General features: G+C 45.3%; 1 protein-coding gene across 1 annotated transcript in view; it reads left to right on the top strand.

Moving 5' to 3' along the window:
- Positions 1–16539, top strand: part of ARHGAP31 (Rho GTPase activating protein 31) — a 603437-nt gene that overhangs the window by 577579 nt on the left and 9319 nt on the right. The window contains exons 10-11 of the mRNA XM_069635924.1: positions 4338–4997; positions 11652–11938. Coding sequence (XP_069492025.1) covers positions 4338–4997; positions 11652–11938 — 947 coding nt within the window. The remainder of the gene's footprint in view (positions 1–4337; positions 4998–11651; positions 11939–16539) is intronic.

Raw genomic sequence — 16539 nt, 5'->3', positions numbered from 1 at the left:
TTGTCCAGTTGGGCAAACCCCTTGCATTTTTTCAGTTCTGGGGCCGCTTTGGTCATTACCTCCAGAGATTCTGCTCTTTAAAGAAGACCCCGCCCCCGCTAATTAGTGAATCCCAGGAGATGCTGTTCCCATTCCTCCACCCTCCTCCTCTCCATTCCCGGCACCCTCTCTTATCCTAAATTCTCTTTTTTTCTAGTGCAGTGCTACGCTGCTTTCTAGCTAGGTTTGTGCCCTATAAACCCCGCCCATGCATAAGCACACCCCCAGATGTTATACTAGAAAGACCTATGCTGAGCTTAAGCTGAGACTAGACGTCTGGGCCCAGTCTTCTCCAGCCACTGTTTGCCTGAGCCAATCGGCTTGCTTGGCAGCATCCTTAGACTTCTGAGCAGTGTCAAGGATGCTTAAAGTTCAAGCATTTTCTACCGGGAAGACAGCAGACTCCACCCCTCGGCAAATGCCTGCAATGTTTTCGCATCTGTGTAGGTGCAATGCTTCAATGATGGGCATATTTAAGAAACGTATTGACAAGCATCATTGACAGGGGCCGTTTTGCTTGACATTGGACCTTTGAGTCTGCATTAAAAAACCGGCGCCCTGTGCGCAGTCATAACGGTGAATGAAGGCTAAAGGCAGCAGGAGTGCTTAGAATCTAACATGACATGTTGATAAATTAGCCTCTGTCTTTTATGAGAGATTTTAAAGTGAAGTGATGTTTTGACAGTTATTTTGTTAATCGTTTGTTTTATGCATTTTTTTGACCCCCATTACTTTCTTTGTTTTCAGTTTTTTTGTTTCTTCTGTACTCACTCCTTCTCGCTTTTTATGGCGGCAAGGGGTGCTCTGGCCCTCCCCCATGCCTCCGCTGCTCCCGGACACCTCTTTCTTCCCTGTATATTATTTAAGTTGGTGGGTAAGGACAGACAGCACCCAGAGTTAGGTACCCCTGATCCTTTATTCCAGTGCAAGTTGCAGGATGAACCGCAGCCCCAGCCTCCTTTTCCTTTTCAGACCCTTCCCCATCTCCTCCTTTTCAAACCCATATTCACATTCCGTGATGGATCCATGCTGCTGACATTCTAAACCTAGATGTACATGTTTCACTAGTCCATAACTACATAACTACATGCATGGTTGACCGTGTTACCATGCATAACAGATCTCCTTCCCTTATCAAACACACTTTGGAACACACCTGGTAATGGCCATCTTCTCCCTGTCCGACTTGTAGGGTGTAGTAACGCCACTGTCTCTTTGTCCCATGTGTCACCATTCACCAATCCTACAGAATTGACCAAATTCCACATGACAAGACACAACTCAGAATACTTGGTATTGGCATTTCATGCACACTGTTCACCCTGTCATACCGCTCCGTAGCCCTACTTGTACTCTCCACCATTCTCCTCTTCACCTACTCAGCATTCACTTCTGTTTCCTTTGCTCGGCTCAACCACCCAGGACACAGCCTGGTGTTCAGCTTCCTTTTCCTGAGACTTTTAAATGGTGAGACACCTGTTGTATAATGTGGTGTCAACTTGTATTGAAACACTCTTTCCATTGCAGCTCAAACCGAATAACCTTGTGGAAGTTGCTATCCTCACCACATCTAAAAATGTCCTATTGAAACGCTCTATCATGGCACTCCCTTTTGGATAGTACAAAGCAGTCGTTACATGTTGCATTCCATTTGACTCTAAAAAAACAACCATCTCTCTAGATGAGACCATCTCTCCACAAACTGCGTCCCATTATCTGTGATCAACTTGCACTGGAATCCTTCCATCCAAAATATTGGTTCGAAAAATGGTATAACTCACCGCACACTAATCTCCTTCACCGCACACACACACATGCGGCCATTTTGACAGAACACCCACTGCCACAATCACGTAATTATACGGATACCCAAATAAAATGGGCAGCACCACCACCACCAATGGAAAGTTTGGTGCAGAATGTTTTGTACATCTTTAAGCCCAGTGCTTGAATCCCTAAGAAAGTAAAACACTCGATAAATAATGTGTAATGCAAGAATTGGAATCTGCAGGGTGGGTATCATCGAATTGCATCAATTAAGGTTTTACCGAAGCCCAAAAGTAGCTTAGCTGAACCAAATACTAACGTCCAACCAAGTGCACTTTGAGCAGATTTTAATGGCGTGTTTCAGTTTGTACAGGTGCAGTTGTGTTTTACGTATAATACGAGTAACATGTCACATAAGGCACAGATACACTTAACAAGAGTGAAAATGGACATGCTGTCCCAGTGGGCATTGGTGAACTAGGGCACCCTGGGGTAGAGGGAAGACCGTACCCAGGGTAAACTCTGGTGCGGATGCGTGTTGATCTTTCCCGTGCCATCAACTTCTTGCACTTGTGAAGAAGAGATCATTTTTGAGTACTAGTGAAATGCTATTAGATAAAAAAGGGAGGTCAGAATTTTGTGGACGCCACAAAAGATGGAGAATTTGCAGCCACAAAAGATAAAGAGTAGAGGCAATGATTATCCTGTGCGGGGAAAAACTTGATCTGCTTTTAAACCAGGACACGATACATGCAAATATTAGGTGTAGGGGTAACCTCTAGGAGCATGATTTCACAGTTGTTACAACTGATAGGTGTCTGAAAGAAATTAAGGTCTGTTCAAACCACTATCACTACTCCTCACCCTCTTGCGATGTCTCTATTGTGCCCAAAGAAGGTATACCCTGGTGGTGTGGCAAGATGTACATTAGGGGTGCTAGAGTCCTGCATCCAGGTCTTAGTAAGGCACGTGATATCAATCTTTTGGTCCACAATATGCTCTGCGACGTTTAAAGTATCGTTGCCACAGCATATAGGTAAGAGTGCTCCACACAGAGTCCCTTTTCTATCTCTCTGGGGCCAGTGGATATGTGTGCGAAGCAGAGCTTCGCAGGTCATTTCGGAGGTTCACCATATGAGGAAAGGGGGAGAGTGAGAAAAAGGCAGTATGAGGCAGGATATAGGTAAATTGAGACAGGCATGATTGCGGCCGTCAAAGAGAATGTGCATCTTGCTGACCTGTACCACAAGTTACAACCCACCATCCAAGCAGTCCCAGTGGTCAATACACTCACACTGGGTGCTCAGGCAAATCAGACTAAAGTCAAAGGTCAAGATTAAGGGCTCTTGAACTGAGTTCCCGCTTACTGCCGAAAAGCAAATCAAGTTTTTCCCCACATAGGATAATCATTGTCTCTACTCTTTATCTTTTGTGGCTGCAAATTCTCCATCTTTTGTGGCATTGACAAAATTCTGACCTCCCTTTTTCATCAAATAGCATTTCAATACTACTCAAAAACGATCTTTTCTTCACAAGTGCTGAAGTTGATGGCACAGGAAATATCGATGTGTATCCGCACCAGAGTTTACCCTGGGTTTGGTCTTCCCTCTAACCCAGGGTGTCCTAGTTCACTAATGCCCACTGACACAGTATGTCAATTTTAACTCTAGTTAAGTGTACCCTTGACTTATGTTACATGTCACTCGTATTATACGTAAAACACAACTGCACCTGTACAAACTGAAACACGCCATTAAAATCCGCTCAACGTCCACTTGGTTGGACGTTAGTATTTGGTTCAGCTAAGCTACTTTTGGGCTTCGGTAAAACCTTAATTGATGCAATTCGATGATACCCGCCCTGCAGATTCCAATTCTTGCATCACACGCTATTTATTGAGTGCTTTACTTTCATAGGGATCCAAGCACTTTCCTTAAAGATGTACAAAACATTTTGCACCAAACTTTCCATTTGTGGCGGTGCTGCCCATTTTACTTGGGTATATGTATAATTAATCGAAGAAAAAAAATGAATGGTAGATTTGTTCGAATTTCAGCTGTACGAAAATAACATACAGTCGAACAATTCAAATACATCTACCTCTCGTTTCCATTGTAGCGAACTAAGGGAGCAGGGCTGTACCCCGTAGCCTTGTTCGCTACAGTGGCTTTGGGGTTGCAGGGGTGTCCACTGCTAAGTTAAAATAACATTTTATTTTTTTTAAAAAGGACCCTGCAGTGCCGGTTCCTATGCACGTAAGTGAAGGGAACCAGAACTGCAGAGGGATAGAGGAGTCAGCGGCACACAGCGAAGTGTGCTGCCAAAAGGTAAGTAGGGGACTGTGGGTTACCAGAAATGTTCAGGGAGTGATGTTTTGCTTTAAATTATCTGGATAAAAATGTCAGCCTGAGATTAACTATAATTAATGTCATAATATCTTATGCTACATTTATGTTACACGACCACTTTGGAAATTAATATAATTTGACATTACTATGGCTTTAACATATCTGTTCTTGTTTCCTGTGTAGGGGAAGAGGAAAAGATGAGCCGCTTCAAAAGATCGGTTGCCAGCGGCGGCTTCTTCATCCCCGTGTTGAAATCTCGCAATGCCGGAACTGGCAGCACATTCGACCTCAGCAAACACGTGAACGAATGGGAACAGGATGGCGAAACGGCTGGCTGTCTGGAAGCCAGTGAGGATAAGGCCAACATCGCCTCGACCCAACCTAAGCTTCCCCCCGAGCAGATGAAGGTGTTCCGTGTGGGCGAGGATTCCGAGACCGAGCAGAACTCTCCAAAGATGAGAAGAATGTTCTATGCCGCCAATGAAGGCTCGAGCAAATCCAACTTCCCCGGAAGCCTCTTCCCCCTGGAAGCCTCCCCTCGCCACCAGAGGAAGGCAATGAACATCTCGGAACCCTTTGCTGTATCCGTGCCGTTGAGGGTGTCGGCGGTCATCAGCAGCAACAGCACGCCATGCCGAGCACCTGCAAAGGACAAGTCTTTTTTATCCAGCCTGGAGGAGTTGCCTTCCCCGGAGCTAGCGGAGGCTGATGAGGTGGGGCTAGAAGAAGAGGACATTCCGAATTCAGAGGAGAACCCCTCATCGCCCGTCCAGGAGCAGAATGGAAAGGATGAGGCAATGGAGGCCAACAGCTGCACAGCCTTAACTGCAGAGAACCCAGCAGGTAGGGGCCTTTGCACCCATACATTAAACAGAGCTCTCTAGAGTCCACCCGTTTGTAGCCAATTGGTCAAAGGTATCAGTCAGTCAAATCGTATGCCCGTCAGTTGCATCGCGAAGCTAGGTCTGCGCTCAATAAATACAATAATAATAATAATAATAATAATAATAATAATAGAAAGTACATATGGTACCTTTACTTATTTTGAGAAGGACGAATAGCATGAACGGCTCAAAATCCAGGGAATGCTCCGTGCAGATATTCTGACTTCGCTACAACAGGGTTTCAAGAGGGTTCCTAGATCGCCGACATATTTTAAGGCCGTGCCAAAAAGTATGCACTTTTCTTGGCTGGAAACTATGAAATTGACCAAGATTAAAACTATTGCGATGGTAGTGACAGCACTAGCAGGTAAGCATTATTCTAAGCCCTAGCTGTGTCTTTGCAAATTACATTACCATCAGGGAAAGCACAGCCTGGGGTCTTTAGGAAGGCGTTGCTCTCCCATAGCCGGCAGCCACACACTCCATGCAGCCCTTGATTACGGCTGCATTTGTTGGTTATGGACAAGAGCACCATATACAAAATGGAATGTCCTTCTGTAGTGTTATAAGGAAGAGTTGGTTTTAGCGCAAATACATGGTCACAAGACGAGTGCCTTGAGTCGGCTTAATAATTCAGGCTCCCAGATACCTGTATGAAAATGCTGTGCTCCTCCACCTCTGCACGGGACAGACTGCATGGAGCCGTATGCTCCTCTCATTTCCACTCACTTGTGCACACCCACCGCTGAACTCAGTCACACACATTTGGCTACCACCCCACCGTTCCACCATAATGGTGTGGAGTTGTGGATTGAGTAATACCATCCTTCCTATGATTTCTACTCTTCCATTATACGCCTTCTGGTCTGTCATTCCAGAGGCAGATCCAAGTGATTCTCAAGGCGTTCTGTCAACCCCTGATCAACTCCTGTGCAGGGGAGCATGTGGCATGGAAAGGCAATGCGCACCGTAGGCACCTGCCCACTTCTGTGTGAATCTACAGAGAATTCACTTCATTTCCTATCGGGAGGATAGCACAGGGGCAACACACTCGCCTTGGAATCAGGATGATGCAGAGCACCACAGTTCGATCCCCGGGTCCATGCTTAGAGCACTCTGGGTATTTAGTGCATTATAAATAACCTATCATATCATATAATTTCTCATCTTAACCAAGTAATACCTTTCATGCTTATGCTGTGTCAAAGCTTCATAGGGTTGCCCCATGTAACATATTGGGCCTCGTTACGAGGTTGGCCAAACGTTGCAGCCAACTCCGTAAAACTGTTTCCCTCGGCCTGCTATCCTGGTGCCACCTGGACATTACAAGTCCTGGTGGCCCGAGCTATCAGGCGGCAGAAAATGTTATGTTCCATTCCTGTGGAGTCCTCCCAGGAATGGGTGCATGGAATCACTGGCACTGTGTTGTCAGCAGGGCCACTGCTCCATGGCAACTGTGCCTACCGGGGCCGTAGCACCCGGCAAGTCAGACCTGCCGCATGCAATGGTGCCGGCAGGCCCAGTTGAAGTCTGCCAGTCCGGAAAGGGCGCTGATACGTTGCTACTGACGCGCCCTTGTTTCCAGATTGCCAGACTAGTAATGAGGCCCATTGAATCATGATCTGGTAAACTCCAAAGAGTGATTCAACACAAAATGTGCAGATCTTCAGAGGGGGACCCACAAGCTCCCCAAAGAAGTGCAGGCTGCCGCCTCATGCTGGCTGGTTGGTCTTCACCACCATACATGCACCATACATGATGATCATGCTGTTTTAGGGGCGTGCTGCATGCTGCACTTGGTGAAAGATACATGTAAGTTTTGAATTTGAACCTTACCTCGTTTGCCTAGCATAGGTAGAAAGGAGGCAGCACCAGTTCTCTGGTGCTTAGATGTACCCGCTGCCACTGTGTATGGTCAGAAGTATAATATGCTTACCAGTGGCAGAGCTAGTGTTTGATGGGGGGCAGAGGTGGCAGTGTCATTGTAAACGATTCAAGGTCAGTGGTGGCAGGTGTATATTTCAGTGGATGAGCATTAAAATCTCGAACGAATTAGAGTAAGCAACCAAGTTTAGCCAGAGAACCCGTAAGCAATAAATGGGGTCTGGCGGGTTCTACCCTCAAGAAAATGTTTAAAATAATGTGTGGGAATTGGCATTTTACTGCACAATTTTTGAAAAAATGGGGTCCAAAAGCCATCCCATTTACAACTGGGTCTCTATGATAACAGTGAAAAATTCCAAGAAATTCAATGTCACCAACAGTACACAGGAGCATTTTACAACATTTTCATGATGCTTGAATCTGCAGCATCTGCCAGTATTACCATTGTAAGTCACCTATGGGCCTGGACCCATGACATATGCCAGCATATCCACTGTAAATAACTTCATGAAGTTGTTCCTATGATATATGCCAGCATTGCACACATAAATGACGTGAATGTTGTGGCCACAAACTATACACATAAACAAAAAACCAATAACCATACACTGATGAGTGACTCAATAATTCAGTACTGCCTAATGGTTGTAAAAATGAAAACACTTCAGGACAAAGCAAACATTAAGTGAGTCAAATCTAGTAATACCGAAGCACAAAACATCAAGATGTGAAACTCAAATGAACACAGATAACATTCTAAGCAAAACTAACGAAAGGTAACAATGAAACACGTGTTCTTACATACAAGAGAAAAAAATGGATAAAATGTACGAAAGCAGAGCATCATTCCAAGTCGCATGCATAGATATTCGCCTGACCCTCATTCTACACTATTCATGCAGGGGAACAAGAAAAACAACCCTTCAAAGCCTCCCGTTTGGACATTCCTCAGAGGCAAGACATGCTGTGCAAAAGATAGCGGCAACCCTTCACTAGAGCGGTATGGGGACTGGTAGATACCTACAAGAAAACCTAATCTAAAATGATTAAGTCAATGTTTATCTGTACACAGGGCTTTCCAGAGGCAAGGTCAACAAATGAAACGCACGAGGACAACAAGTTGGTTTACAATCTTTGTTATGAAGAAAGTTACCATGTGACTAGTGAAACTTAAATTTGAATGGCTGTAATCACTCTCTCGGGAGGATAACTCAGGGGCAACGCGCTCCCCTTGAAAACAAGACGATGCAGAGCAACACAGTTTTGATCCCTCGTTCCGCTCTTAGAAACCTCTGGGTGTGTATTAAGTGTGTTATAAATAAATCTGGTGCCTAGATGTAGTTTTAAGATTGGTACACAACACATAAACCTTTCTCAAACCTCAATTTATGTAGTTATACATTCTCCAGAATCTACACAATAAAACAAAACAAGTTTAGGCAAAGGCATGATGCTAATCTTGACTTTAGTGGTTGAGTCACTAACTCACTGACTATATATAAAACCCTCAGGTTTTTAGTGTAGCCTCTAAGAATATGTATGAGAAAAATATGCCCAGAGAATTTCAGTGCGGATCATTTGCAAACTTTTAGATATTCATTTATTTTTAATATTTGGTGGGTCGATGACCTCGTTCTCCTTCACCGCCCACTCATGGTCATGCCTTCTTACGTACAAGGCAGTGCACGCTGTGTGGCCATGTTGATGGGTTCCATCACCCAGGGAGGGACGAGGCGACACTCGGTAACTAACAAGGAAAGACAGCACCTACATCTTAAATAGAATTGACCTATTTCGGTGAACACGTGCAATCAATGCACTCCATTAGATGCTGTGAATTATTGAGACAGGGGCTGTGGTTTAAAGCACGCATAGAGAACCAGGCATACACATTTAATGTTGTCTAACTTCTGACCTTCAATAATTAAAGAACGTACGCGACTGCTGTGTTCTTTTTTTGCATCTTAACTAAGAGATGCTCAGGTCGGGATGCAGCCATCAACAGTGACAGAAGAGTGCTGTTTTAAGAGGGTTTTTCAGAACTTGCTCTGGTCAGGGTTTCCGATAAGCCATCTTAAAGGTGCAACCAGTTTACACATAAGAAAGTGGGCTAATCCTTAGTTCGAGCTAACCTCCTAGCTAATGGTTTACGTCCTAACAAGAAAAGGGGGGAGGTCGGCTGTACTAATGATATGATAAGTCATTTATAACGCACCTGTACACAAGTGTTTCTAGGTGCAACAAGACAAGGGATGGAAGACAGGAGGACAAGACAAACGATCTTACTAGGCCTCGTGTTATTCAGATCGTGCAAGTGCACGAACGAGAAGTGCAAGGAGAAAAGGAGGGAGGAAGTGCAAGGGAGAGGAGAGGGGAGGGTAAAACAGGGCAGCAATGTTTGGAGTAAATGCAGCCAGGGCAGCATGGCTCTGGGTAGTGCAAGGAGAGCATGGGACTGGAGGGTTACAGTTACAGCCCCTAAGTGCGTGGTAGGCCCGCAGGCTTTGCAAGGGTGGCTGATCAAGAAAGAGCCTGGTACCCAATGAGACTCTTGAGGGTAGCCAAGCAACCAGTCGGTACAGCAGATAGGCAGGTCAGGTAGGTCAGCAGGGGCGGGGTAGACAGAAAGCAGAGGAGAAGAGGAAGGTTTTGAGCTGCTTCCGGAACATCAGGTGGTCCGGCTCAAGTTTCAGTAAACCAGGGAAGCCATTCCAGGGGTAGGCACCTGCAGAGGAGAGATATCTTGCCCACACTCTCTGCCTGGAGATGTGTCTAACCCTTAGAGAGTTGGATGTAGCTGAGCAAAGGGCTCGAGAAGGAAGGTATTTTGGAAGAGAGCGTTAGCTGTAGTGCAGGCCCCAGCCCCAGCAAACCTTGTGGACGATGCAAAGGGTCTTAAACTTGATCCTTGCAGTCACTGGGAGCAAGTGGGGACATTTATGGGCTGGAGAGATATGGCCCTTGCGATTGAGGCCAAAGATAGCTCTTGCAGTCCTGGTCTGGATTTGTTTCAGAGGGAGAGATTAGAGGAAGGCAGATTGAGAAAGAGGCTTACTTATTTTGGTCTGCCTGGGATACTATTCGAGAGGAGGCAAACCTGGGCAAACCCTCTGTTAGGATTTATCTCCCACTGCGCCCTGCTGGGTGCTTACCGGAGTATCTTAGTGTGGTCTCACACACCTATAACTGAATTCATTGGACTCAGGCCTGGTTTAATGCCTTCACGTAAAAGGTATAACATGTAAGCGCTTGTCCGCATCACATTCGGGGGATGGCAATTGCTGGTGTGGAGAGTTAGAAACTTAAGCTGCACTTTGTCCTTTTCTGCCCTCTCTACAACAACATTCGGAGTAAATACCTATCAAATATTTTTAGGTCCAATGGGTTACGACACTGGATACCGGGATTTCTGCTTTTCTTGTGCCTCGCAACATAAGAGTTGCCTTTTCACATGCCTGCTTTCTGAAAGCTTCATGGCACCGAAGAACTAAAGTGTGCCTTGGGCTAAATATGCAGTAACGTGCCTTGTACACATTGGGCCTGATCACGAGTTGGGCGGTATCCCGGCTGGGACACCGCCCAACTTTATTTGCGTTAGCGCTCACCTGTCTGGTATTACCGCCAGATCATGGGTTTGGCGCCAACCGTTAGTCTCCATTCCGCATTGGGTCCATTAATAGGGAATTTTCTGTGCAATTAATGCACGGTAATACCGGCAGCAGTAGTTGCGCCGAAAATTGGCATTTCTCAGCCGCGTTTACCCCCAGCCCTGAGCTGGAGGTAAACACGCCAGACTCGAGATTGGGCAGACCCCTAAATGTGGTAGTAACACCAGTACCATCACATTTCAGGGCTACCGCCCAACTCGTGATGAGGCCTGTTGTGTTTCCATCTATTTTAAAACTTAATAACCTATATCATATTTCTATTGTGAGAATGTGAAGGTGATTCGATCCTGAATTTACCCTTTTATGTGATGTGCATTGTTTTTATCTGAGTTATTGTTTATTATGTCTTGCTTTGGAATTTTGTAATCCGATAAACCTACTTGAACTGAACTGAACACTTGCTCCCACTTTCAATGTGCATTGTAGATATCAGTAAAATGTGTCCATTTCACAGAAGGAAGAGGGTGGCTGTATAACTCACATTTCTTTGAACCTTTGTTAGTCCCAAAACTTTGCTAACAAGCAAATTATATAGTCATAGGTGTCCCTCTGCGAGAACAAACGCGGCTAAATGACCTGTTGTTTGGGAAGGTACCCACTCGAGAGTCCGCAACCACACTGGACAAAGACTGATATGCAAATGGATATGTCCCTTCTGTGAAAGGCACAGTGAGCTAAAGTGTGGCTGCGGACACTCGATTGGGTACCTTCCAAAGAACAGGTCATTTAGCTGTTTTTGTTCTCGCAGAGGGGTGCTTATGACTATTTTTTTGATTTTGTGTTCTTGTAACAAGTCCCTAAGTGTGGATTGTCAGAAAAAACTTTGCTTAAGACAGCTTGTTCTTGAGAAATAACTTCAAATGGTCATCAGAAGATTCGTTTTTCTACGGGTTTTTTTAGCTTCTTTGTCTGTTGCGTCCTTGTTTGACATATAAACAGTTTTTGTGTCATCACACAATAATTTGTTACATTTAAGACTCATGTAACACATCACCCATACAATTTCACTAAAGAATCCCTTTTCATTGCTGCTGACAACTTTCTATGTTATTTTCTTTTAGGTCTCAGCCCTGAGACACAGCGGCCACCAGCGATCGTCGAGCCGATCCGCAACTCGAAGTTGGCCAGAGAAAAATCAGAGTCCGGGACCACAAGTTCTCTAGAAGAGAGCCCCAGTGCTGAAAAAATACCCGGGTCGGTTGAAGAGCCTAAAACAAATCTGGACGGCGACTCCGAAGGAATCTCGAAGGAGAACCAATCAATTCCAGAGGGCGTTAACGCGGGAGAAGGCAGCAGTGTGCCAGAACCAACGCATGAGCTGTTGAACAACCCATTGCCTGGTGACCCAGTAAGTATGGCATGTGACTATAACAACTGATGACCTTAACTTTTGATGTTAAACCTTTAGCTTGACCACAGAGGATCATGGACCGGGAATCGTGTAACTACATGGTGCATGAGCCTAAAACATGAATTAAATTAATGTGAGGCGCAGAGGATTGTGGTCTGCAAGACCAGCCTCGCATCCTTAAAAGCAGAAAGAGGATCCTGCTTACCTCCATTCTGGAGTTAAACGCGAGGTGCCATCTCCTTAGTTCGTTGCAACATACACACAAAAGCATAGACATAGACAACAGACAACGACTGCCAGATCAGGTCCTCCCATCTGGGCGTTCCTGATATAGATGATAGAAACTGGAATAGTCCATTGTCTGAAAACAGGAAGTTTCTGCATTCAACTACATTGTCTTGGCTACCTGCCTTCGCAACTGACTCCAAGTTGGCCTTTGGCCTCCGTGCCAAGGTAACCTGGCTGCCATGTGAATAGGTATAATCACCAAGAATAGCTTTATAAGACCAAAAGATGTTTCTCGACCATAGACACAAAAAGAAAAACACAGCTCTTATCAGAAACAGAATCTCCATATTATAATTCTGCAAGCCTTACGCCACCACAGACTCTTCCTTGCCTTGCCCCCATTAGGGACCATCATCTCTATGGTCCCTAGAGCGTCTGCTTTCTGATGAGCAATAATCTGATTCTCCACAAACACACGGATATGCTGTGTTGCACTAGCTCCCTCATGGCCCGGTAACTATATACTGCATCATATTAACTGGTGTCAGGGTGTCATTTAGTTTTCACCAGTGATTACATCTGTGATGTGAATGGTCCCATGTGGTGACAGCTAGCTTTTATCAGCTGCTGTTAGTGTATCAGGCATTTATTTGGTTTTTACATAACGGTATGTATTTTATTTTGTATTCAGTGTCTGTTATTTCATCAGTTAAGGGCTGTGCAATGTCACTGCATGTGATACTGTCAGCGTCAAAGGTCTTTTCCTGGAGTAGTGGGTGGAGGGGTCAAACAGCGTGTAATCATGCATTCGCGACCCCTTATAATTTTTGGAAATGACACTAGTAGCTGCGGGTCTGTCCCAGAGTTTCTGACAACCTTTCATTTAAAAGAACCTCTGATGCATTTTTCTTGCATATGCCCACTCCCCTCCCCCTTAGGATAAACTTCTGGCTTATCCTAAAGTGTAGTTTTAGTATTTTAGCCCCAAAGATGTATCTAAAAATGGAGGCTCATTGTTCATTTTAATTAACTTTTGGCCAAACACGTTGGAAAGTTAATGGACCTTGTCAGACAACTGTGCATGTGGGTTGGAAGATGTAGGGTGTTTCTGCTCTGCATGTATTCCTTTTTAGATGATGGCTCATTTCGCAACACCTAGTGGAGACACACATTATTGCATTGGATAATGAAAGATGGCACATGTGCATGAATACACATCCACCTTGGTGAGATGACATTATTCTGTCCCTTTGCCATTTTTCTGCCATTGTGGTTTTGCTGAAAGTTGAGCATTATGTGCATGCCTTTATTGCACAAAGAACATACACCGGATGTCGCCAGCCGGTAACCCTGTGCTGCACTCTTGGAGGGATACAATCTCAAAGTAATTCATGACCTGGCGAGATCAGGAGCCTCCAAAGGTAGGCAACTATCTCTATGGATCAATGTGATAGATATTTTAAATTCAATGAAGCTCAATCATAGTTTCATTTATTTTAATCTACATGCATCAGAGAACCTGTACTCCTGATCTAACATAGTCGAGAACCACAAGACTGTAAATTCAAGTAGAACAGGTCAAAAAAATGTTTTTATGTCAAGGTTAACAAACAGCACACTGTACAGCAACAGTGCAAAAAGCAAGTAGTAATTAAAAAAGAGCATACATCGACAATTATGAAAACAGTGTCTTATCCCAGCTAATGAATTGCTCAAGTAAACCAAAAGATTAAACCACCTTCATTCGAAGTATAAACAAAAGTGCATAGACAAATATACACATGTATGCTTTGCAAATATGAACAGTACAATTTCCTCTGCTCAATACATCATCCTAAACACTCCTATCAGATCATGGGTGCCTTTATTGCATTCAGCTGCCTCTGCTGTCAATTTACTGCAGAGATTTCCCAGATGTCTGAGGCTTAACAGAACAGTGTTTGTTATGCTCTTCCTTTTTGTTTGAAGGTTGTGCCTGTCTTGTGTTATGTATGTTACTGATGTAGGTCCTCCTGGACAAATAACAGCTAGACCTTATGGTTTTGCCAATGCTTGTTTGTTAAAGGTGGGTTAGTGCACATATGTAAAGCAAGAGGAAACTCTACATGAGGCTTAACACAATAACGGCAGTATCAGTGGCAACACTTAATACTAAACAGCAATATTACTACTGGACGTTCATAGTGGCCCCAATGCTAGAGCATAAATTGTATTGAGAACGGCATCATTATACCCTATGCCAAATTTAATCTCAGTGATCCTGGTATGTGAACTACTTCAATTGGCCTACTCCCGGGGGGAGGGGGGGTGATCAGTGCAAGGATGACCAATGAGTATCAATACCCCAAAGGGGGCATTAGTGCTGCAATTGCATAGACATGATCTATTTCCGACCCCCAGATTGGCCAACAGTGCCAAAAGCCCTACGTAACTATCAATGGCAGGAGGTTAGAATGTCACCCAGAGCCAGAATAACAACATCATCTTCCATGCCACCAATACAGAGTGCCCATCAATGGCCGAATCTCAGAGCGGCCCAACAGTGACCAAATACCAAAGAGCCAAGCTGTGCCAGACTCTGATAGTAGGCACAAATGGCAGCGTCTCAGGGATATCAAGCAACTGAGGTGGCCATCAGTGCCAGAATCCCACAGGGATCATCAGTGAGGGGCCACCAGTGCCAGAATACCAAAGCAACCGCCAACACTGCAATACCAGAGTTCCCACAAAGGCCTGAACCACAGAGCAACCATCAGTCGCCAAAGTACCAAGAAATGGCAAAATCTGCTAGTAGCCACCAGTGCCATAGTCGAAGCGTGCCCTTCATTGAGAAACTCCTGAATTCACTATCCGTGCCCAGCGTGCTGTGATCATCAGTGCAAGTATCTCACGGTGATCATCAGTGCCAATATCTTAAAGTGACCATCAGTGCTGGATCTCTGAGAGGTTAACACTGCCATGAACCAAAAGTGACAGCACTGCCCTCCATTGTTCTTATGGGTCTAAGATGTGTAAGACGCGGAGAGGCCTCCACTCCAGGCCAGGATGCTGTTCAAGACTGCATATATCATCTACAAAGCAATCACGAGTGCCACACCAGCGTACCAGGCAGCTACGCTCCACATATCTGGTGGCACACGCTCCTTGCACAGCAAATCGACAAACTGGCTCAAATCACAACTAGTCTGCAAAGAGGGGACCCGCACACAATCCTTCTCTTGTCACGCACCCATCCTCTGGAACTCGATCCCAGTATCAACTCGGAATGCCCCCACTATTCACCAATTTTGCAAATCTCTCAAAACGTGATTGTAACAAAAACTGACCCTGGACTAATCCCAAAGGGGCGCATAGAATGCAACTCACAGTACTGCACTACTGCTAAAAGATGTCAGGCCAAACGCTGGCTGCCCAAACCGCGTACAGCGCACCGCTGCTCTCGCTAGTCCTGCGCTTTAAACAATTAGCTAAAAATAAATTGATGTACCGATGCACAATCCTAAATGAACAAACAAGGATGCTGTCCTTGCCCGATCCCCACTCTTTTGGCAGCAAAACATTGGAGAGGAGCAGTGGCAAAAAAAAAAAACTCTTTGCTCTTGTATGAAAGTACCCTTTGGAAGGAAGGAGGCATGGGGAAATCCCGCCAAATAACCCCTGTGCCACTTGCCCTGTGCCTGTCAGATCCCCATCCACCCCTGAAGTGGAAAGAGAGGTAACTGCTGGGAGACAAATGCAGCTAATCTCTCCAAAGGAGAGAGGGTTCCTGTCTGTCCCATGATCAGCGCCAGTGTGCAGGTTTTGCTTCCGGCTGCTGGGGGAATGCTGCCTGCATTCATGGTGCTAAGTGACTTGACCGAAAAACTAAAGAGATCGATTTAGAAATTACCGCTCCGTGACTACACACAGCGGTCTTTCTAAATCGAACTGTGAGCCCCTGCCGCACACGAGTGCGTGCACGAGTGCGTGCAGGGACTGACCAGAGAGTGTCTGGGTCTGCGTGAGTGTTTGCGTGTACGGTGTGTGTGTGGACTTGGTGTGTGCTGTGCTGGGAAGGGTGTTGTAGGTGGGGAAAGGGGGGGCTGGGAGGTGGTGAACCCCCCCATTTTACATAACAACCGGCGGGAGAGGGTGTGATTGGGGAAAGGATCACCTTAGGAGGACCGGGGGTGGGGTGGGGTGGGGGGGGCATGTCATATTGACGCATTTTGCAGCCGACACAAAAAAGGTCAGCATAAATCCTTTATTTTTTGCATTCAGGCTTTAAAATGCTGTAATATCACATAGAACCGTATTCATGCCATATGTGAGAAGAGCTGCCTTAGATTCAAGATCCTTAACAACAGCTTCAGCCCAGAAATAGGAGCTTA

The sequence above is a fragment of the Ambystoma mexicanum genome, chromosome 7p, assembly GCF_040938575.1.
Source record: "Ambystoma mexicanum isolate Mex_15411 chromosome 7p, UKY_AmexF1_1, whole genome shotgun sequence".
In the NCBI taxonomy this organism is placed as follows: Eukaryota; Metazoa; Chordata; class Amphibia; order Caudata; family Ambystomatidae; genus Ambystoma; species Ambystoma mexicanum.
The sequence above is the reverse complement of the archived record's forward strand: the minus strand, read 5'-3'. Positions and strand labels throughout refer to the sequence as shown.